Raw genomic sequence first — 23,496 nt, 5'->3', positions numbered from 1 at the left:
CCCCCCGCTCCCCCCGCTCCCAACTCTTCCTGGGGCGCGAAAATGCAGCCAGCGACCCGGGAAGGTGCAGACCAACTGGGCATGCGCCAGGTGACGTCAATCCGAAGTGACCAAGATTTCCCTGGTCGCACCTGTGGAACGCCCCTGACACGCCCATGCCCCACCTATTGCCCTCCCACTCCTAGAAAAGCCGCTCTCCGCCATTGAGCCACGCTGACTTCCCAGCTTCCCAGTCCTGTCGGGATGTCGGAACTCCGTCGGAGAGCTTGGGGGAGGGGAACTCTGCCGGCCTTCTTTGCCGGAGGCCGACAGACTTCTTCTCCACACCTTAGGTTACTAAAATAAACTTGCAGTTTTGCGCCTGACCTTTGCCTACTTGCTGGTTCTTTTGTGCTCGCTCTGGTGGTCTTAGAAAAACAAGACAGTAACAAGCCAAGACTGCCTCACTGCACTCCACCCTGGGCGACAGAGTGAGACTCCATCTCAGAAAAAATACAGTAAGTTAGAAGCTAACGACAAAAATAAAGCAGGGAAGTGGCTCGGGAGTGTGGGGAGTGGGTGCCATTTTCAATAGGGCAGTCAGGGAAGGCCTCCTATTGGATCAGGGGTGACTTTTGACCCGAAGGAGAAGAGGGAAGGAGTCAGATGGCTGTCTGGAAAGAGCCTGCTGACCAGTGGGACCCCCACACAAAGGCCTAGGGTGGTGTTCCAGGAACAGCAGTGGGGCCATGTGACTGGAACAGAAAGGGGGCCAACAATGTGTGATGAGACCTTGGAACCTACTGTATGGATTTACTGACTTTGGCTTTCGTTGGCAATTCCTCTGAAGGCACCAGCTCAGGCATCCCTTCCTCCAGGAAGCCTTCATGAGCCCCAAGCTGCATGACGTATCAACTCTGAGCTCCCACATTCCCCTGGGATTTCCTCTCTCAGAATCTGTGACATGCCAAGCTGTCACTGTGTCTGTGGCTCTGTGAGTCTGTGGGTCTGTCTCTTGCGTGGGGCCCTGAACCTCTGCCTGCTGAGATGGAGAAGGATGACATTTGCCTTGTTTACCTCAATCATCTCTAAATCCTCACCCTACAACGTTCATGCTGATGACTTTAGGCCCCTGGGCCAGGTTACTCAACCACACCACACTTTTTAAAAAAATGAACTTTTTACTAACATCTAAAACATGTACACAGAAAGGGGCACGGATCACAAGTATACAGTGTGATGAATTTTTACAAGTGGAGCCCTCTCAAAGCCCTCTTTGTGTCCCCTCCAGGTCACTGCCCACCTGGGGGTGACCACTGTCCTGACTGCTAACCCAGTGCTGAGTCCAGCATGTTCCTGGGGGTCACTAAGTGCAATTGCAGTGTGCTGTATGTGCACAGCTTTCTTGCTCCCGTTGTGTGAGGCAGTGACTGGGTCTTCTTTGCTGTGTACTACTCCACTGTGTGAATCCCCACAGTGTGTTGATCCATTCTCCTGTCCAGAGGCGCCTGGGCTTTCCAGGTGTTGCCTATTATGAATGAAGCTGCTATGAACACTCTTGTTTGTGGACATTTTTTTTTTCTTTTTTGAGACAGAGTCTTGCTCTGTCACCCAGGCTGGAGTGCAGTGGTATGATCTCAGCTCACTGCAACCTCCTCCTCCTGGGCTCAAGTGATTGTCCTGCCTCAGCCTCCCGAGTAGCTGGGATTACAGGCACATGCCGCCACACCCAGCTAATTTTTGTATTTTTCATAGAGACAGAGTTTCGCTATGTTGGCCAGGCTGGTCTCGAACTCCTGACCTCAAGTGATCCTCCCACCTCAGCCTCCCAAAGTGCTGGGAATATAGGTGTGAGCCACCACACTCAGCTTGGGCTTATGTTTTTATTCTTCATTTCTTTTGGGTAAATAACAAGGAGCGGAATTGCTGGAGCACAGCATGCATGTGCATGTTTAGCCATACTCTCTATAGCCATATAGAGAGCTTGGGTTCCCCTAAGCATTATGCCTTTGCACATGGTCACTGCTGCTACTCCACAGCCTCATCTGTGCTGGGCATCCCCAATGTTTTTAAGGCATTTGTTTGAAGGAAGAGGAAAGAAAGCTAATACTAGCATTTATTGAGCACATACCATGCACAAGGCACCTGCTGTATGTGAGCACATCTAGTCATCACAAAGACCCAGTGAGGTCAGTGCTGTTATTATTTCCTCTTCTTACACTCAAGGAGCCAAGGCTCAGCAAGGGTAAGCAGCTTGCTGGATGTCACACAGGAGTCCAGCCAGCCCGCCTAACACCCATTGTCTTAACCACTGCCCAGCCTAGCCTCCTGGAAGAGAGGAAAATGCTACCTAGTTTCTGGCCTGCCTCATCTCTCCTCCTCCTTCCTGATCCCCACACCACAGGGGACTCTGACGCCCCCATAAGCTCCCCAGGCATCCCTATATCCCCTCATGCACCAAAGCTGGGTCAGGGATTGGGCCTTCCCACAGGGAGGGATTCATTAAAATGCATATGTCTTGGCCTCACCTTTGGCAACCCTGACTCCACTGACAAGCACCTAGGGGGACGTTTAACAAGCCCCCAAGGCAATGTGATATGCAGCCCTTTTGAGATTCCTGGTGAAGGTGATGGGGAGCCAGGGAAGGGATTAGAGCAGGGGAGGGACTTGATGAAGAAAAATTCCCTGGGGCACTAGTTCCTAGAGTAAAGGCTCTGGAGTCAAAATTTCTGGGTCCAAATTCTGGCTCTGTCACTCACAATTGAGTGACTTAACTCACAGAGCCACAGTTCTCCCATCTGCAAGATGGGCTCATATTAAAAGTGGCCACCCTCACCTAATTGGTATGGCCGTGAGGACAGGTATCCTAGAAATGAACTTTCTAGGGCATCAAGGGAGGGGGGCCAAGGGTGTAGATGGTGGTGAGATCCCTGGGAGGCCTCCCCATGCTACTCGAGCTAAGAGTGGGCTGAGAAGGGAGAAGCCAAGGTAGGTGGGGACTGGCATGAACACAGGTGCGGGGAACATTGTGTGGTCTTCATTTTCCAAGGGTGACGCTGTCTGGCAAGTCCCTGGAGGTCAATAGCTGTGGCCCCAGCACCGAAGACCTGGCTCTGCCCTTCTCTCACTCTGTGGGCTTGAGCCTCAGTTTCTTGAAAGGAGGACACTGCATGCCACTGCTGAGTGTGGTGTGAAGGAGCGAGGAAGAGACTTGGACTCAGGAAGATAGGGTTCAAGCCCAGCTCCACGTGTGCCACGTGCCCTTGGGCAAGTCACTTCATCTCTCAGGGCCTCCACTTCCTTATCTGGGGTTGGAGGAGTCTGGGAGGTGAGCAGTGTCCAGCAGACTTCTTACCACTGCCTCCGCAGGGAGTGGGGTCGTGGAGTAGGGCTCCCTTGCTGGTCCAGGCCACATTTTCTGCTCAGGGTGAATCTGGAGGAACTGACCACTCAAAGACTGTTGACGTCAGATTAGAGGTCAGAGCATCTAACCCCTTCCTCACTGTAAAGATGAGTAAACTGAGATTCAGAGAGGAGCTGTGGCTTGTTCAAGGCCACACAGTACCAAAGGCCTGGCAAGAAGCCGGGTCTTCAAACCCTAACAGTTTGTGCCCTGGCTTCCCCATCAGCACACTGAGCCTGGAGAGGGTGGCAGCAAGACTTTAGGGAGCCATAAGTATGCTGTGGGACCATCCAAAAGTGGGGTTGGGGGTGGAGGGGTATCTCTGGCATGCCCAGGGCCAGACATCAGCAGCCCATGGATTACCCGGCGTCTGCACCTGCCAGGCCTCCCTCAAGGCTGCCATTGTCCCAGAGCTGGGGAGATGATGAGTAACAGGATTAGAGCTCATGGTGAGGGACAAGGGGACGGCCCTGGCATCCGGGACGAGGCAAGAGGGGCCCTCCCTCCTCTGTGGCATGGGCCTGGGCCAGGCTGGGACAGGGTGTACCTGCCAGGGCCCCATGGCTAGGGCAGCACTGACCTGATCAGGCCTCTGGCTACACCATACCACCCACAGACCCACGTATGTGCCCAGACACAGACCCACTCACAAAGACGCCCCCAATCTGCCTCATCCAGAGCCTCATCCCAGGGAGACAGACATTCTGACACACACAGACACACACACACACCCCAACAGACATATGGACACACGTAGCCACCATCCCCATAATTTCCAGGGCTGGGGCACCAGCTGATCATAGGAGGCCCATGATACATTTTTCCCCAAAATTATACGTTTTTTTTTTTGAGACGGAGTCTTACTCTGTCACTCAGGCTGGAGTGCAGTGGTGCCATCTTGGCTCACTGCAGCCTCTGCCTCCCGGGTTCAAGTGATTCTCCTGTCTCAGCCTCCCAAGTAGCTGGGATTACATGTGCGTACCACCAAGCCCGGCTAATTTTTGGATTTTTAGTAGAGACGGGGTGTCACCATGTTGGCCAGGATGGTCTCGATCTCCTGACCTCCTGATCTGCCCGCCTCAGCCTACATAGAGGTATTGTGTAGATTAAATGAGATGGTGTAAGTAAAGCCCTGGGCATGGCACTGAACAGGTACTCAGTATGTGCTCAAGAACTCCCCCAAGCTGTGACCAGCTGCCCTCCAGATCCCAAGCTGGTCTTAGACCCCAAAGCCCACCAAAGGGAAAGAATAGCCACACACAGATTTGTCACTTAAAAAAATAAAGAGATCGAAGCATCAGATATTTGTAAGAGCCTTTCTCTTGTTTATTGGCAAGGCTCCAGCCCGGACCTGATCCATTCACTCCTTGTCAAAGGAAGCAGCCACAAGTGGTAGGGGGCCAGGCACAGGGGGGCTCCTCCATCCTCCATGGGGTGCAGGCGGTTGGCAGTAAGCAGGCAGCTGGCAGGGTAGTCCTGCCATGGTCAGCCAAGCTTCAAATCCAGCATCAGGGCATTCTGGCAAAAGGCAAAGGGGTAGGGGAGCAATCACCAGGGACCACCTAGGCCTAGGGATGGAATGGAACTGGGCCCCTTGCCAGGACGTGAAAACCAGTGTGTCGTTTAAGTAAAGGTTGCAGTAGACTTGCCTTGTGACCCTGGGGAGGTCTCTTCACCTCTCTTACCCTCAATTTTCTCAACTGTTAAGTGAGGACAAGCACCCCCACCTCCCAGAGCAGAGAGATCAGATAAGAAAAATGTACATTTACCACTCCAAGCTCAGGCTTGTATTGCAAGGCTGGCATGCAATACAAAGCTAATATTTATTGAGTACTTACTATGTGCCTTTAGGTAAATGATCTCAATGAAGCATAACAGCTCTATGAGGACAATATCTGTATTATCATCTCCATTTTAAGCACCAGAAAATGGAGACACAGAGAGAGATGAAGTAATGGGCCCAAGATGGCAGAACAAGAAAGTAGCAGAGTCCAAGTATCCTTCTATGAAATCCCTGGTCAAGGAGGGTTCTAGGTTTTGAGGAGCAGGATTATACTGATGGCCTCCTGCCCTCCCAGGCTCTACCCCTTCCAGTTTGAGAGAGGTAGGCTCTTGCTCATCACTCATTGGCTGACAGTGTTGATTGACATGACCTTCCCCAACTCCTCCTCTCACCTCCACTACATCCAGCTCAGCCAGGTTGTAATTCATGGCCAGAAAGTCCGGGAGTGGAAGCCCCACTTGGAGCACATCTGAGAAATAGAGTAAGAGTCATATCAGTCTGACTGTTGTGCAGTTGATTAAAGAGTGGCAGCCTGGGGTAGGGATAGTGGGAAGAAGTGCAGTGATTGATTCATGATGCCTGCCAGCTGTACAGGCAAAGAGCTAATAAGCCTGATTTGCCGTGTATTTACATCCCAGGTCAAGAGGTAGGGTTATGATATGGGGCCGCGTCAGAGCCCAAATTGTGGGAGAGGCATTTGTCTTCAGACAGGTGACATTAAGACTATATTCACTTCAAAGATTCAGCAATTATCTTCCACCCCCTTTTAGCTTCCCCCATCTGGAGCCAGTGATAGGGCTTTGAGACCACCCAGGTGGCATCCCTTCTTGCTTAAAGTGCTTCTTGGCACCATGGTCCAAAGCCTTTTGGAGCCCTCACCATTGACAACTGGGATGTAGGCTTCTTCGAGATAGTCAGTGATGAAGCCAGTTAATTCCTTCTCCTGGAGAGAGGAAGAAAGAGAAAACATCCACATTCCATTCAGTCCAATACCATTCAACAGATCTTTTCGGTCCTCTCTGGCTAGGCCCGGGGACCACAGAAGTGAATGTTAGACACCAAATGGTTTGTCCAGCTGGCATCAAAACTGGGCCTGGCCTTGGCTGTGTTTGGACGGTAGACCCATGCTCATCACCTCTGCTTAGTACCTGTGACGTGTGGGGCTTTGGGCCATGGTGCAGGAACAGGAAAACTCAGGAGACAAGAGGTGGCTTTGTGGATCCCACTCCTGATCCTATAGAAACTCAGTAGCTTTGATGAGTCACTCACTTACCACCTCTCTATAGCTGAGTTTCCGCATCTTTGAAAGTGAACTGTAATCACACCTGCTCCCAGGTGAGGGTTCCCATGAGGATTAAAGGAGGTTGGATAAAGCATACGATCGCAGAGTAAGTGATGGTGGTGTTGGCACCTACTGGCGTCAGGTTCTGTGTTGGGCCCTGAGGCTACAGAGACTAATAAAAATAACAGCTTGGCCAACCAAGGCCAACCCAGGTTCCCACTGTTCATGACAATGTTTTTAAAACCAATCCAGGGAGATGTCCAGATTCTATCCAGAAAAGGAAACAGGGATTCAGAGAGGCTAAGGGACTTTCCTAAGCTCACATGGCAAGTCAGGTGCACTAGGCCTCACAGTGGCCTTGCTCTGTTCATCTGCCTCCATTTCAGGGCCTCGGCCCTGCAGTTCCAAGGGAGAATAGGCCCAGTCTTGTCCTCACGCTGGACCAGGCAAGAGCACTTGGGACACTTACATTGAAGTCGCCAATCGATGAGGACTTCCGGGACAAGCTCAGTAATCTGTAGGGGAGTGGGGAAGCAAGCCAGGTGGGGAGGGGAAAGAACCGTCAGAGCCAGTGGCCCTGGCCCTGGAGAAGGGGGTCCCAAGCACCCCAATGCCTCCCTGATGCAGGAGTTTCCTCTACAGTCTTCAGACCAGGTGCTCCTGAGTCTGCTTGCCTGCTGCCTGTGATGGGACACTCACCACCTTTCATTACAGCACATGATTTCTCAAAGCTCAAACCAGTAGACTGGTCCTGACTCTTCCCTTGGGGACCCCCATTTGTGTCTATTGCTCCTGCCCAAGGCCAGCTATGCAGAGGTTTACAGCCCAACTGGGCAGTCTCAGGTCCTTGCAGGACACAGAGCAGGAGCCCTTCCCCCGACCCCCTCCCCTGCTCTACCTCCAGGAGGCACTAACATATGTTGGCACCAGAACAGGCCATGTGATGACCATCTGGTGGCTCTGTCCTTCTGTTCTGTATTCCAGTAACACGTCCTCCATTTTCCACTCTGATTCCAAGTCATTCAGACGGACAGAACCCAAAATCCCTCAGGTGAGTCTATGACCCAGGCCTGGCCAATCAGAGCATATTCCATCTCTCAGTCAAGTGACTGGCTTGGAGTTAGTCATGTGACCCAAACTACATCCAAGCCTCGGTAATTTTGTCAGAACCACTGGACAAGAGGCTTCGCTTGCCAGGGTCACTCTGCCACCCTGAGGGGAGAAGTGCCTGAGAATTTAGCCAACAAAGTGGGTAGCAAAGTCAAGAGGAAGAGGGAGATAGATTCTCGAGGAGTTTGTTTGTGTGCCTGGACCCAACCACACCTGAAGGCAGACCTACCCCTAAAGTTAGGCCAGGCGCGGTGGCTCACGCCTGTCATCCCAGCGCTTTGGGAGGCTGAGGTGGGCAGATCATGAGGTCAAGAGATCGAGACCATCCTGGCTAACATGGTGAAAGCCTGTCTGTACTAAAAATACAAAAAATTAGCCAGGCGTGGTGGCAGACGCTTGTAGTCCCAGCTACTCTGGAGGCTGAGGCAGGAGAATGGCGTGAACTGGGAGGCGGAGCTTGCAGTGAGCCAAGATTGCACCACTGCACTCCAGCCTGGACGACACAGCGAGACTCCGTCTCAAAAGAAAAAAAGAAAAAAGACAGAACTACCCCTAAAGTTTTCAATTATATAAGCCAGGGATTCCCTTTGGGGCTTAAGCCAGTTAAAGTTGGAATTCTCTCTTTCGCAACTGAAAGAATCCTGACAGAATGAATCCTGAGGTGCTTCATTGTTAAGGCAAGTACAAGAATTAATAGGAACTGAATGTTAAGCTAAGATGTTTGTAGTACCCTCCTCCCAAAGTGTAAGAATGAAATAGGATAATAAATATAATGTATGCAGCCAGTGCCTCACATGTAGAGAGAGCTCCGTAAATAAATGTTAGCTGCTATTAGTACAAGGAAAGGCTTTGTGGAGGAGGTGGCATTTGAGCTGGACCCTGACCCTCAGTGGACATTGGAATGGCATGGGTAAAGGCTTATTAATGGAAAAGGGGCATGATGACCAGATTCACTGTAAAAGAGCCTAGGGGAAGAGTGAGGGTAGAGGTGAAAGAACTGAGAAGGGCCTTGAGTACCAGGCTAAGATTTGAGAAAAGATTATGCAGACAACGGGGAGCCATTGAGGGTTCTAGAGCAGGAAGAGTAACTAGAGCAGCCTCGTAGTTGGGGGTGTGCTGGGTGGATCAGCCCGGTAGTGTGGGGTGTGCTGGAGCAGAAGGCCAAATGTGAAGGTAACAGGGATGCCAGCATGGGGCAGCAGGGTCCTACCTGTCCAAAGAGGTGGCCATCTGCAGCCGGTTCTCACGCACTGAGTACTGGACTTTCAGATTGAAGTGCTGACGTGGTGGGGAGGAAGCAGGGAAAAGGCAGTGTGTTCCCCACCATCAGGGCTGGCAAAGCCAGAGATGATCACCCTCCCAGCACCACCACAACTGCCAAGACAAAGCAGGGGATCTTCTCTCTGCCCATCCTCAGGAACTGAACCCCGACATCTCCCTATAGCCCCAGCCCAGGCTTCTCATCCCTCCTTGTCCTGAGCCAGGGCAACACTCCCCAAAATACCTGGCACCGTCAGTAGGTCCCTGCACACCAGGCCCTTGTACATGCTGGAACCTCTGCCTGGGGCGTCCTCTGTCCCCAGTCTCCCTGGTAAGACTCTTTGTCCCCAACCCTTCTCTGGCAAGCTCCTGCTCAACCTTCAAAACATAGCTCAGCTATCACCTCCTCTTGGAAGCCCTTTGTGATTTCCCCAAATTGGATTAGGGATCTCCCTAGGCACCCATAGTCCCTTCAGTGTACCCTTCACTGCCTTTGTAGTTGCTAAAGAATGTTGCAGGGAGGAAAGGGAAAGGAAGGACTAAGCCACTGACCCTCCATTTGCTGGGCTTTCCAGCCATTCAAAGGTTCAATGGCAGAGCCAAGGATCAGACATAATCAAAATTAACTGAGAACCCTCTGATCCACGACTTGGCTATCAACTAAAAATCCCATCCGCCAACCTTGAATATCCAAGAGGTTGGGAATAAATGGGGAAGGGAACAATTTCCCTCACCACTTCTAGGAGAAAGAGGGACATTAGAGCCTTGCCCCTCTGCCAAACCGCGAACATCTCCAGGGTGCCGTGGAAGTGTAGCAGGCTCTTGCCTGTCTTCATAGTGACCTTGGGAGGCTTGTTTATCTTGATCTGGGTCATCAAGGGCTTTGACTTGGGATAAGCTGCAGACACCTACAGAAACCAGAACACTTCACTCAGGGCCAGTCCTTAGACTGGTGGCTTCAGTTGAAATAAGGGCTCCGTCAAGACAGGTAATTTCTACCTTGGACACAGGAAGTACAACATGCAAAGGCCCGGATGTGTCTATCAGGAAATAAAAGAAACAAAATACACAATCTGGCTATTCTCTTTGGACACAGAAAGTACAATGCACAAAAGTAGAGCTGTTTTCTGTGTTGGACTCAAAAAGTACTTTATGAAGAAGAAAAGATGTTTCAACATTGGACAAGGAACATGTGGTGTGAAAAGCTGTCTCCCAAGTCCCACTGGAGGACAGACTGGAGGACAGTAGGTCAGGACAGGGTGCAGTGGTGATGGGGAGGTGGGGCACTCACTTCAGGAATGAAGCCAGCCAGTGTCTCGGTGGTTTGTGGGGGCAGCTCACCAATCTACAAAATAAAAGTCAAGGTTAGGGTTGCTGGAGTCCTCCCTGGCCCATCCTAACAAACATCTCCACTGACGTAATAAGGTGTACCCTTTGAGGCTCCCTTCATCACAATACTTACCACTCCGAGTTTAACTAAATATTGTGCTTTCTGGGTAGCCCAGGTGATGACTTACACATTTCAATGCTCATAACTCTTAGCACAAGGTCAAATGCTGAGAAAATGTTGTTGAATGAAAAAACAGGAAGATAGATGGGAGAGTGGTAGATGTGATGGGTAAAGGGGATGGGTAGACCTATTCGGAGATGAATAGACAGATGAATGGGGAAATGGATAAACAGATAAGTGGGTAAATGGGTGGGAGGATGATGAATGGATGGATGGGTAGGTGGAAATCTAGGGAAGAATACATGGGTGGATGACGTGTGGACGGAAAGATGGGTGGTGGATGAACGACAGGAATGGTGGATAGGAGGATGGGTGGATGGGAAGATGGTGGAGTAGAATGATAAATGGATGGGAAAATAGATGAATGGGCTGATGGGTGGGAGGATGGATGGGAAGGTACATGGATGAATGGGAAACAGATGGTTGGGAAGATGAATGGATAGATCAGTGGGGAAAGAATGGACAGGTGGGTGGACGGTTGGAGGGATGGATGGCTGAATGAATGGATGAGTAGGAGGACGGATAAGGGAAAGTTGGGTGGATGTAGTGTTGTCTGGGTGGTAAAAGGCAGGTACATACATTCATTCATTCAACAGCATCAGACTTCGTAGTAGGTGTTATGTGGGTGATGTGAAGGGATGGATGAATGCTAGTCGGAAGGATAGAACTTAGGGCGTGAATGCATAACAGCTAGAAAGATGAGAGGGTGGGTAATGCTTGGATAAAAAGAAGGTGGATGGATGGCCAAGATATTAGAGATGCAGGTTGATAAACGGTTGGTTGTACAGACAGATGGATGTACAGATGAGTAGATGGTAGTTATATGGACAGAGGGATGATGGGTACTGAGATGAACTGCTGAGAGAAACTCAAATCAGTCCTGCATCTTCCAGTCCTAGTGTTGCCCACAAGGCCAGGATAATTTTTGTAATAGAAAAACTAGGCAGGGACTGCACTGTAATGGACAGAGGCAGATGGGATGGGGAACTGGACAGCTCACCGTCGTATCCCGGATGTTCACATGAAAGGACTTCTGCAGAAGGGCAAGCTCTGCGGAAAGGAGGGCGTCTGGGAGCAGCAGCTGCGACGAACCTTCGGCATGACCCTTGGGGAACACGAGGGCCTCCCCGGCATCAGCAAGCTTGATGGTTTTGCCCTTTTGCTGCTGCACCACAGGCTGTGGGGCAGCGGGAGGGAGACACTCAGCCTTGGCCGAGAGGGACGGTGGCCAGGAGTGTCTCAGTGCTCCCAGCAAATGGGGCTCCAGCCAAACCCAAAGTCAGCAAATCAATAAATGTTATTAATAGAACCACAACGGGCTACAGTGGGCCAACCCTCCCAGTGTACAGGTGGGTAGACTGAGGCCTGGGAGGATAAGGGAGTCCGTCACTAAACCACTGGCACTTTCTCCTAGCACTGCTTTGGTAGCCTCAGTTGCTCTGAGTGGTTGGGGCCTTCATTTATTCAGAACATGATTTCTGCCTTGTTCTCAAGAGAAAGAGGCAGGCGGAAGTTGACACGGAGCATGTAAGAACCCTGCTGGAGGAAGACTTCACAGGGAGGTGATGTCTTAGCATTTTACTTCGCATTCCTGGAAGATGCATCTCACCCCTTCACCTGGAGCTCTGGAGATCTGGGTGAGGGACCAATTCTGACACCAACTCACTACAGAACCCTAGCCCAGTCCTACCCTCCCCCTAGGCCTCAGTCTTCCCATCTGTACAATGGCAGGGTGCAAGTGGTTGAGCCACTCACTAGGAGAAGCAAACAGCCTAGCGGGCAACATGAGTGTGAAGTCAGCAGCCTCAGAAGCCATCTAGGGCACTGAAGGTTCACATTTAGAGCAGAAAGAGGGAGAGGCCCAGGGCCCACAAACACACTCATGGCATTGACCTCCAGGGCTTGAGGGGCCTCCCTCCCTCCACAGCCCTAGTCCAGCCACCTGTCCTGGCAGAAGCAGCACCCACTACCCAGACCAGTGAGCCTGAGACCCCAGCTCCCAGGTGGCCCCTGTTGCTTACACTGAAGTCCAGTTGGATGTAGCTGGCTGTGGTGGCCGGTGTGGACGTCAGGACATATTTGATGGTGCCCATCTGGCCCACGGGCATGGGGTCTGTGTGAAAAGGAGGTTCCACTAAAAGAGGCACCAACCCCAGGTACAGCCCAGAGAAGCTGGCACCAGCCAGCTGCTACCTACGCCTGTCCCTCCATGTGACTCAAGGCAAATTGCTTAGCACCTCTGGGCCTCTGTAACTTCATCTGTAGAATGGAGGCCATGGTGCCCGGCCTGGAAAATCACATCACTCAGCCAGCACAGAGCTTGAGAGTTCACCAAGGGCCGTCACTGCTTGGACCTTGCAACAGACTGGCATGGTCAGGATTATCAGCTCTATTTCACAGCTGAGCAAACTGAGGCTGAGAAGAGTGAAGTGGCTTTTCCCAGTCCACACTGCTGGGGACATGAATGAGTTTTCTTCAGTCCCAGTCACGGAGCTTTCCTCTCTCCCACATTGGGACCCCAAAATGGTGGAGGCAGTATATCCCCTCAGCAAAGGCGATTCAGGCATTACCAGCAGCGGGATTACTATATAGGCACGAGGCTTGTGGATGAGCAGAGAAGGGCTGCTGTCTCTGGAGTCTCGTGGGGCTTGGGATGCAATATTGGATAGGGAGATGAGAGAAAAGGAGCCCAGATTCCCTGGGGACTTCAGGCTTCCCACTGGGACAGTGGGGGGTTGAACATCATGACCTCAAGCCTCCTCTAGTCCCAAAGCTGGGCTGGAAGCAGGCACTCGGATGGGGAATGGGACAGCAAAGCCATCTATCCTGATGTCCCTAGGTAGGGGCAAGGTGTGAGCAGGGCTACACTCACCACTGAGGTTGGTCCACTTCCTGTTCACATACACCAGGACCGCATCAATGGCAGGACACATCTGGAAGCAGAGAAGGCACTGGGCTGAGAGGGTCCCTGCATGGAGAGCCTCCACACAGCTGAATGGTACTCCATGGGGCATCCCAAGAGCCCTGGTGGGATAGGGACTGGTGAGAAAACTGAGGTCCCAAGTCCCACAGAAAGTCAATGGCAGAGCCCGGACTACAGTCCAGATCTGTTGACCAAATCAAAGTCTGCAAAAATTAGCAGGGACTCTTTCCCTGGGACTGGACGTCAAAGCAGGGTTGGCAAGCTGTGCATGCAGGCTGTCACTTTCTCCTCCCCTGTTCATGGCAGACATCACTAGATGATTGTGGCACTTTCTTCCACTGAGCCAGCCACAGTCTCAGAACACTTCCCAGCCACTATCAGCCAATCAGGGTCAGCACCCAACACGAAATGCATTTGCCAGCCCTTGCCTAGGCAGTCCCAGCAACGAGGGGTGGTGGCTTTCTCTGGGCCACTCACCAGCCCAGGGAGGACCTTGTGCAGTGTGCTGTCCAGGAACTTGTTGACCACCTTGGGCAGCATGCTAGATGGACACAGGCAACAAGGATAGGTGAGCAGGTGCATCAGGGCAGGAGTTTAGGCACAGGATATGAAGGGGCGTGGTTAAGGAGGTTCCACGGCTCAGGAAGAGATATACCGGGGGGTATAGCAATATGGACCGGCCTTCCTCCCCAGCCATAGAGCCCCTCACTTGCTAGGCAGGTTGGTCTTCACATTGACCAGGATGACCTCACAGCCCTCACTCTTGAACACAGGGAGGCCAGTCTCCTCATCCCGCAGAAGCTGGTTGGTGGCTGTGATGTTCAGGGCCACAGTGATCTCCATGTTCCCTCCCATGAAGCTGGAGGACAGAGCACACAGGCACCGTGGGCATCTCTGCCATGGTGTCCACTCTCCTTGCCTTCTCTTTGCTCACAATCTCAGCAGCTGAGAGGGGGAAAGGGTAGGAGACCACCCCTACAAGACAGAAAAGGGGCTGGGACCTGCCCCAGGTCACACAACCAGCTTTTCTCCCTCCCTCTTTGTTTCGGTGAATCCCTACACATCCTTTAAATTCTGCTTTGCTGTCATTGCCTCCCCAAAACCTTTTCTGACCATCCCCCACCACTGCTCAATGCTTCTTCTGCCCTAGACCAGTCACTCAGTCTGTGATTGTGCTTAGGTTTGGTTCCTGACAAAGGTAGGGACCAAGTCTACATCATCCCAGATTATAACACTCGGATGGTACGCAGTAGGCACTCAATAAATGTGCATGTAAGGATGAGACAGGAAGGCTGTTCTCCCCACTGCCCTTCCCCTGCCACACTCACCTCTTGCCAGTGATGGTCATGCCTGTGGACACACATTGGAAGATGCCTACTCCAGGTACAAAGTTCAGTGTGATGACGGGCAGCCGGACATCCTTCACCTTCAAACTGGGAGGGGCGGGCAGCCACACCAATGAGATCTGAGCAGGCCAGACCCAGGACCTCCACCTACTTCTCCACCACTTTACTGGGAGGCCTTTCCATAACCCCAGCCCCCCATCCCATGTCACGGGGGTAAGCCTGCCTCATGGGGCCATTATGAAATGCAAACAAAAGGTTGGACACGAGTCAATTTGTATATAGAAAGCACTCATTACAGGGAGGTGGGACACATGGCTGACTCTGTGTGACCTTGGGCTGTGTCATTTCCTTATGTGGGCCTCAATTTTGCCATCAACAAAATGGGAGGTTTGCTTAGATCAGGGTTTCTCAAAAGTGGCACTATCCACATTTTGGGCAGGATAATTCTTTGTCATGAGGCTGATTTGTTCATTATTGGATGTCTAACAGCATCTCTGACCTCAGCACACTAAATGCCAGTAGCATTCCCCCAGTCCCCACAACTTGTGACAACCAAAAATGTCTCTGGACATTGCCAAATGTCCTATTGGAGGCAAAATCACCCCTGGTTGAGAACCACCAGTTGAGATCCAGGGTAACAAAATATGTGGCACACATACCCCAACTTGCCCATCCTGAGCTCTTGGCAGACATTGCTGGTTGATCACAGTCCTACTTCCTGCTGAGTGCAGAGAGTGCCTCAGAGCCCTCCCAAGTGCTTCGTTTCAGGCAGCCCCTACTGGTCAGTCCCATGTGGCAATGGCAGAGGAACCAATTTCCTCTTGTCATTAGATGATGGTTGACACCTTTCCAGCTCCACCATTTGAGGACGTTTTCATTCAATTTCACGTACATTCAGTGAGCTCATGTTACATGCAGAGTTGAAATTTGACTTTCCAACCTCATTTCCTCCTCAAAATTACCCTGCTCACTACAGGGCAGAAATTTTCCCCAGTGAATGACTGAGGAGGTCCAGGCACAGGCAGGAGCAGTGACCTACCCAAGGCCACACAGCAAGACAGCACAAGGCAGGGAAGAGACCCCACGTCCCTCACCAGCTCCATTACCTGGCCTCCTGAGGTCTTGGGCACAGCATTCCCCACCACCCTCTGCCCTAACCACCACCCTCCAGCTCCCCTCACCCCAACTCACTTGGTGATGCCCTTGATAGGCTTCATCCCTGGCTGTTTCTTGCCTGCCTCAGCTGCCATCTTCTCCAGGATATGACTCTCATCCATGGCTCTCTGGACCTCTAAAGTGGAGACACTTAGTTGGAGAGATTATCCCTGGGCCAATCTCTCAGGCATCCCAGGCCACTCACAGTCACTGTGCCCCACCCTGGGCTGGACGATGGCAGAGACCCAGAGATGAGTCCCACCGCGCCCCAGCCTAATGGGGGAAGATGGAGTCACCAGCAATGACAGTGCAAGCTGTAGGAGCCACACGAGTGTTTAGGCAGGAAGAGAAGAGCTGGGGAAGGCTTCCAGGAGGAAGCGACAGATCAGTTGGTCCTTGAAGGGGGAATAGTAATTTTCAGCAGGAAGCAAAGGGATAAAAGGTATCAGTCTGGGCAGAGGGCACAGCAAAGTGCAAAGGTGGTTGGGAGAGAAGATGGCAGAGTGGGAGGAAGAGGACAGATTCAGCACGGCTGGAGGGTGAGGACAGACATGACAGAGAAACTGAGCAGTTTGTAGCGGGCATGAAGTGAAGTTCTTGAACCCTAGGGTACTGATTTTGTCCTGTGGACCAGCCACTCCCAGGCCTAGGTGATTAGGGGACTCCTCCGGGGACTTGAATGCAGATTTTGGGCCTGAAGCAGAGAAATTCTGATTCCCCAAACCTAGAGGCCCCAACCCCAAGTAACACCCCACCAGAAACCCCTCCATTATGGCCACTAGCTAATTCCAGAGAGGGGGCAAACACTGAGTTGGTAGAACAGTCATCAGCCTTTTATACCTGGATGGGACTCCCTTTCCCTTGTGCTAGTGGAGTGGCTGGTGGAGGTGGAAAACACATTTTACTAAAGTCTCCTCCAAGAGATTTTAATCTCACATTTTATTCTGTCCTGCTAGGGACAGACTGGTCACTCTATTTTACATTTCTTTACATTTCACCTTTACAGATGAACAAACAGCAACACAGAGAGGCCAAGTAATTTGCCTGAGGTCACACAGCAAGTTGTTGCTGGGATTTGACCCTTGTCTGTCATTCCCACAGCCCACTTGTGGCTAAACACCCCTGCCGTCAGGGCCAAGGAGAGACTCCAAGGGAGCAGGATTTCCAGCTCTGCCTCTAACTTGCAGAGGGAGCATGGGAAAATCACCCTATTTTCTCTGGTCCTTGGTTTCTCCCCTCTGTAAAGTGGGAGAATAATAGTAACTCTTGCTTATAAGTTTACTTTGAGCTCACAGGATGCCCCAGGATGTGCAACCATGAGCAGCGACTACCTATCATCTACCCCAAGCACCGCCTCCCAGCCGCACGCCCGGGCCCTCAATCTCACCTCGGTTCATGATGTCCATGCCCAGCCGCAGCAGGGCCCCAGGGTCAGCTCGCGTGCGGGTCAGCAGGCTGCAGAGTGCCAGGCACAGGATCCGCAGCATGGCGCAACCTGTGCCGAGGGGCCTGAATTGGATGCAGCCCACCAGACCAGACCCCGGTTCCCTTGGGGACTTCCCGTCTCTGAACAGATTGAGCCCCCTGGATGTTTCTGGGGTCCAAGAGGCTTTGGACTCCAGCCAGTTCAGCAAACATAAGCACTGCCCTCTCCCAGGGGATTGAGGAAGCCCCAGATTAAACACAGGGCCTCTGGAGCCATGCCCAGGTAGCTCATTTCCCTCTGTAAGCCTCGGTTTCCCCATGGGCATGATGTGTTCTGACCAGCCTGCAAGATGAGGTTAGAGGAAGGTTCAACTGCAGTTTTTCGTGGGTTCAAGGGCAGCTCAATGCTGAAGCCACAGAGAGAATTCCAGACCTTCCCTGAGCCCCACACTATGTTGTGGGAGTGGGGAGTTCTGTGTTCCCACCTTGATCCTACAGCCAGTGCCCCACCCCGACCTCTTCCAGCTCAGCTCACTTCCATGTGGAACTCAGAAAGCTCAACTCTGAGCTCTGAAAGGTCCCTTGAGACATCACCTTACCAATAGAGAAACTGAGGCACAGACATTAGGTATCGTGGCCAATGAACAGTGAACTGAGTAAAGACCTCCCACCCCAGACCTTTTCAGGTTCCCAGGAAAGTCCTACCCCAACCCTGGGCCCATAGAAATCTCTCCCTCTTACTTACCAAGACCTGAAACTCTCCCAACCAGGGACCAAGCGTATATTTCAGTTTTGAGCTTTGGCTGAAAAGAATGAAGGCAGGGCCCCTGGGAGCAGGGCCTGTTTCCACCCGGAGAGGGGAGGTTCCGGCCAGACTCTCTTGCTCTCAGCGGGCTAAGTCACTGAGGGCTCCCCTAATGCACAAACTAAGATGGGCCCTTACCATGGGCCTGCCTTCCCAGTCTGAGCCGATGCCTGCATTCATTCACTCATTCATTCATTCACTCATTCATTCATTCGGCTCACATCTATTGAGTGTCTTCTATGTGCCAAGCAGACCCGGCTTGTCTTTTTTGTCTCTGTGGCAGAGACAGCCCTGCTCCTCCTAAATCCTAGAGTCTGGTGGGGAATGAGAAGCAATAGCATGGGATGTGGGATAAAGGGGTCAGGAACAGACTCTCTACGGAGGAGACATTTAGGCTGAGACCTGAGGGATGAAAAGGAACTTAAGTTTCAAGAAGCATTCAAGCCAATAGTCAATATTCACTAAATGGAAGATATATCTGGGTTTAAAATGACCCACAGTAGCGCTTCTCAACCCCCATGAATGCACAGGTGTGTGCCATGACATATGCTCACGTCCCTGCACACCCCATGTCAAATCTTTTTGAAAATCATCCCCAAAGGGGCTGTGAAATTCTGAGCCAGGCAATAGAGCTGGGAGGGGCTTGGTGAAGGTCTCCTCCAGCCCCAGCCCCGTCTCACAGATGGGGTGACTGAGCCTCACCCCAGTCTCCCATGCCCAGGCCAGAACTGATGCCAGGCGTTATGGTCACTTGGCGAAGGGTTTTTTTTTTTTTTTTTTTTTTTTTTGCCCTTTCAGAATAATAAGTGGCTTCAGGTAACGTGGACATGCAGGTGTCTCTGGGACAAATGGCTAATGCTAGGGTTTTGTTTCTGAATGTGCATGTCCTAAGCTGTCCCTCCCTTTTAGAATGCCTTCCCTCCATCTATCTATCACCAGCTCAACCCTCAAGTCCTAATTTCAGCCCTTGCCTTATCTACCACGAAGCCTCCCTCAACCCCTTGCTGCCCCTGTCCTCAAAAATCACAAATTGAACCTGACCGTGCAAATAATCCACCCTACCTGTGATGAGCGTTTCCTGCTACCCCCAACCACCCTCATCCTTTGCTCATAGTTTCTCCCACCAGAAGGCCCTTCCTCCCTTTCTCTGCCTGGCACATACTCCTAGATGCCCTCCCACTCCTGGGTGCCCAGCTCGGCTCTGAGCTCCTACAAAGCAGAGCCTGGGGTTCCCCTCCCTAGTCTCCCTTCAACCTCAGATGGAGCCCAAGGGAGACCCATTTGATCTGCTGTCTCCTTGATCTTTCCTAACTCCTACAGCATCGGAAAATTGCAATGCCCCGTGGTCACCTGTGAGGTGGGGAGCACTGGTTGGAGGTCAGGACATAGATCCAAGCCCTGACCCTGCCATCCATTTGCTGTGTGACCTCAGGCCAGTCTCTTCCCCTCTCTGGGCCTCAGTATTCTCATCTGTAAAATGACAAAGCTGGATAAGACAGTCTCTGGGGAGAGTTCCACAGGTAGGGGACTGTCCTTACCTTACTGAGCTCAGGAAGTTCTGCAGATGACTGACCCCTTCTTCCTGACCCTGAGCTGAGGAAGCCCTTATATTCGGGAGCCTGATTAGTGGCTTGGAATAATTAAGGGCTTAATAAGGCCCAGATAATTATCTAGAGGCTTGAAGAACAGGAGCCCCATTGCTCACGTGACGTTTCAGTCTGTTCCAATGTAAATAGCATGGAAGACAAGAGTGGCTGGGAATCCCGGTGGCCGCATGACAGCGGGTACCAGGGGCAGGATGTGGCTGCACAAGCGGCCATCAGTGCTCACACTGTTCCCTCTCCTAGACCCAGCACCTCCCACAAGTCTGGGCACACAGACGGCATGCATTTGTTCCTTCAAGAAACATTTATTGAGCACCTACTGTGTGCCACGCCTGTGCAGGGCACTGGGTTTATCTCAGTGAGCAGGCAGTTGGGCTTCCTGCCCTGAGAGAGTTTCTGTTGGCCAAAGCGGGAGACAGGCACTGTGCAAGTCAACAACCGCAAAGCCTATCGTTCCCAAGGGAGGCAAGAGTGATGAAAGCCACTAAACCAGAGAGATGGGACAGAGATGGAAGAACAAGGTGGTCATCAGAACCCGGAGACCCATGAGCAAGGGTTATTGGAGCTGATGCCGGGGGGTGAGCAAAGACAGCTCTGCAAGACAGGGGCAAAGGTGTTTCAGACAGGGGCCAGCAAGTGCACAAGGCTTAGGAGATGCTGGCTGAGCCCACTGGGGTTTGTGTCCCCCAAGGTTCATTCACAGGGGGCACAAGGAGCTAATGGCTAAGTGAGGTGTCTTCAAAGGACCCCCTGAAGATACTATCATGCAGTACCAGGTGGGGGTGCTTTCTCTCAAGGTCCAAACCTGGGAGAAATGAATGCGGGGATGACTTCAGAGGCACAGGGGGAACCAGCCACAGACCTGGGACCAGGTGGCCTGGGGGTTTTCAGCCTCTGTTCTGCCCATCATGAGCTTCTTGGAGAGGCTTGGCTCGGAGGCCCCTTGAGGGCTTTTGTGCTTGAGGAACAGTCCCCAGGAGGCTGCTGGGGGCCTGGGGTTTTTCTTTGCCACCCCACACGGACTCCACAGGTCCAGGAAGATGGAGGAAGCCACTGTGCTCGTGTGCACGTGGGGCCACTGAGGCGAGGGGAGTGAGGGCCTGCCTGAGGTCACAAGCCGCGGCTGAAGCCAGGCTGGGAAGGGTGAGAGCAGGACCCAGGGTGGCCAGATGGTCTCTACCCTGATCCAGGCCCTGAGCTGCAGGAGCCAGGTCCACAGATAGCATCGTTCTATCCCTGCTGACCCGCCCCGACAGATAGACAGACAGGACTTACCCGCCCCGACAGATAGACAGACAGGACTTACATCCTCTTACCGCCCACAAATCCACCCCGGTGTGTCTTGACTGCAGTTTCCTGGCTCTCCCTGCCTCCCGCCAGGGCCATCTGGGTATTAAGGAGCGTATTTGGGGTGGACAGCAGAAAGGACATGGGGCGGGAGAAACAGGAGAAACCCCTTGAATGGGTTCAGGGACCTGACCCAGTCCCAGCCACTGCCCTCGCAAGCTGTGTGGCCTTGGGCAGCTCCCTCAACCTCTCTGGGCCACTTTTATTTCGTCCTCTTTATGATGGATGAGTGAGTAGAACTCTATGCTGCTGCCAATAACAGTAGGACCCATGTACTGTGCATTCCCTCTGTACCAGGCATCACGCTAAGTGTTTATTTACACTCACCTACTTAATCCTCAGAACTACCCTATGAGGCGGGCACTTCAGCAATTTTCTCCATTTTATAGCTAGAGAAACTAAGGCTCAGAGAAGTCAAGTCATTTGCTCAAGGTCATACAGTGAGTGAATGGCACAGCTGGGGGTTCAATGTGGATCCAAGGGCTCCAGAGCCCAGGCCAACACCTTCCAAGGCATACCCAACAGGGCTCCTCTCTTCTCCTGGGCCCCAGAATCGCCCTGCCTGGTTCCTTATAACGCCCTCCCTGCCTCCAGCTCTAAATTCAGTCATGCTTCCAGGACCAGCCGAGGCTCCTTCCTCCAGGGAGCCTTCCCTATCCTCCTTTCCTCCCTCTAACTCTCAGACGCTGGAGACTGGGCCGGTCCTGAAGCTCAGTGTCATCTTTTCCCTTCCCCACTGACCCTCCAGGGACCCAACACAGGGGACTCCAAGTCTAGCAGCCCTCACCTGCCTATGAGGATAGGGCTCTCCACATGGCCTGCCCAGGGCTTAGGGTTGAGGCAAGCCTGGGCCAGAGCTCCACCGTCTATGTGTGCAAACAGCTCACTCGCCGCACATTTATGATGCACTTGTGTGCTGGGCTCTGGGAGGGGTCAGGGAGGTGCGGTGGAGAAGGAAGCCATGGACACCAATAACCATGGTGTGCAATCAAAGGGCATCAGAGTGATTGGGGAGGAGGGGTTTGAAGACTGAAGCAAGGCAGGCAGGTCACCCCACACTGTGGCCAGGGGAGACTGCATCTGAGCCGCTGCGTGGGGGTAGCAGGCTCCAGTAAAGACATCCCATGTTGGGCAAAGGGCCTAGCAAGGAAATATGCAGGGTAGACATTCAGGGCGAAGAGTGGGCCGTGCAAGTGGACAAGTGAGAGATTTGCAAAGGAACCTGAGCTGGGAAAACACAGACCTTTTCTCCTCTGCCCCATTGTGTCAGTTAGCAATTTATTACCGCCCCTCAGCTCCGAAAGCACATTTCAGTGTATGTTCCATGATAAGCAATGGGACTCATTTAAGCATTTCTCCTTTACAGTGAGCATGATGTCAACCTTTCTTAGGAGAGGGCAGTGCACGAGGAAGAGGCTTCCTACAATTTCCAGTGTGGGTTGTGGTTGGCTATGTGAGTGTGTGCAGGTGAAGCCTGTCCCAGCCATGGGTCCAGAACTCAATCCCTCTGCAAACTTGCAGCTTCAGCCTGGGGCCAGCCCTTCCAAACAGAAATTAGAGCTGGTCCCCATACCCTCCCCCATCTGGCCCAGCTCCTCTGAAGGCCTCCCGCCCATGCCAGTGCCCAGACTCCTCTGTAAATAGCCCCATGTTACCTCTATCCAGTCACCTGTAGCCCAGAGAGCCACCCTGAGCTGTTCCACATGCAAGTCACACCCCAGTGCTCCCCTCTTTCGTCCCCCCATGCTGCTTGCACACTGGTTCCCAAGGTCTTAGTTGTCTGTTGTTTGCCCAGAAACTCTAGGCCAGCTCAGGCCATCTCCAGCCTGGCCACACCAGCCAACATCTGTGCTATCCAGCAGGCTGAGCAATGCCTTCTCCAATGAGGCCTGAAGCCCTTCCGAGTTTGTCTTTCCTTGGGTACTCTCCCTCAGCCCTAGAGGACCATATAGAGTTTCCTTATGTCTTGCAGTGACTCTTTTATCATAGTTAATAACTCTTCATGTTAAACTTCCCCTGTTTGAGCTCCTGTGTGATTTCTATCCTTTAACTGGACTCAGACTGCTACATTCATTTGTCCCTCTCAGCAGCCAGAGTCCATCAGGCACCTAACTGAATGACCAAAGGGTGTCCCTTAGGATTAGGGCAACTCTCTTTGGACAGACCACCAGCTTCCTTCAGGGCAGGGAGCTTGACTCAGGCATTTTCATCCCCCCTTCTCCTAAAAGAATATGTATTATTGAAATAGGTATATCATGAGTACAAACAAAGCCTGGCTGGTTGGAAAAAATGACTGAACAAATGGGTGGATGGATGGACAGACAGATGGGTGATGAACAAATGGATGAATGGTTATATGGTCTGATGGGTAGTGAGTGGATGGATGGATGGTTGGATGATAGACAAATGGATGGATGGTTATATAGATTGATGGCCGGGTGGATGGATGAATGGATGGATGAACAAATGGATGGATGGTTATATGGATTGATGAGTGGGTGGATGGATGGATGGATGGATAGATAGATAGATAGATAGATAGATAGATAGATAGATAGATAGAT

The 23,496-nt window shown here is 52.1% G+C and overlaps 2 protein-coding genes across 2 annotated transcripts in view; both read right to left on the bottom strand.

The window, feature by feature from the left end:
* BPIFB3 (BPI fold containing family B member 3) overlaps positions 1-845 on the bottom strand; it is a 17,522-nt gene extending 16,677 nt beyond the window's left edge. The window contains exon 1 of the mRNA XM_023220633.1: positions 784-845. Within this exon, the coding sequence (XP_023076401.1) occupies positions 784-845 (62 nt within the window). The remainder of the gene's footprint in view (positions 1-783) is intronic.
* Positions 846-4,867: 4,022 nt separating this feature from the next.
* Positions 4,868-17,238, bottom strand: BPIFB6 (BPI fold containing family B member 6). Its single transcript, XM_023220189.1, has 15 exons — positions 17,139-17,238; positions 15,788-15,887; positions 14,579-14,683; positions 13,960-14,109; positions 13,728-13,791; positions 13,200-13,260; positions 12,349-12,440; positions 11,328-11,504; positions 10,109-10,162; positions 9,552-9,725; positions 8,768-8,835; positions 6,917-6,962; positions 6,045-6,108; positions 5,558-5,634; positions 4,868-4,900 (listed from the first exon to the last, which is right to left on the bottom strand). The coding sequence occupies exons 1-15, from the start codon at positions 17,236-17,238 to the stop codon at positions 4,868-4,870; spliced, it is 1,365 nt and encodes a 454-aa protein (XP_023075957.1).
* Between the last annotated feature and the right edge of the window lie 6,258 nt (positions 17,239-23,496).

Source organism: Piliocolobus tephrosceles, chromosome 20, assembly GCF_002776525.5.
Source record: "Piliocolobus tephrosceles isolate RC106 chromosome 20, ASM277652v3, whole genome shotgun sequence".
Taxonomy (NCBI): domain Eukaryota; kingdom Metazoa; phylum Chordata; class Mammalia; order Primates; family Cercopithecidae; genus Piliocolobus; species Piliocolobus tephrosceles.
The sequence above is the reverse complement of the archived record's forward strand: the minus strand, read 5'-3'. Positions and strand labels throughout refer to the sequence as shown.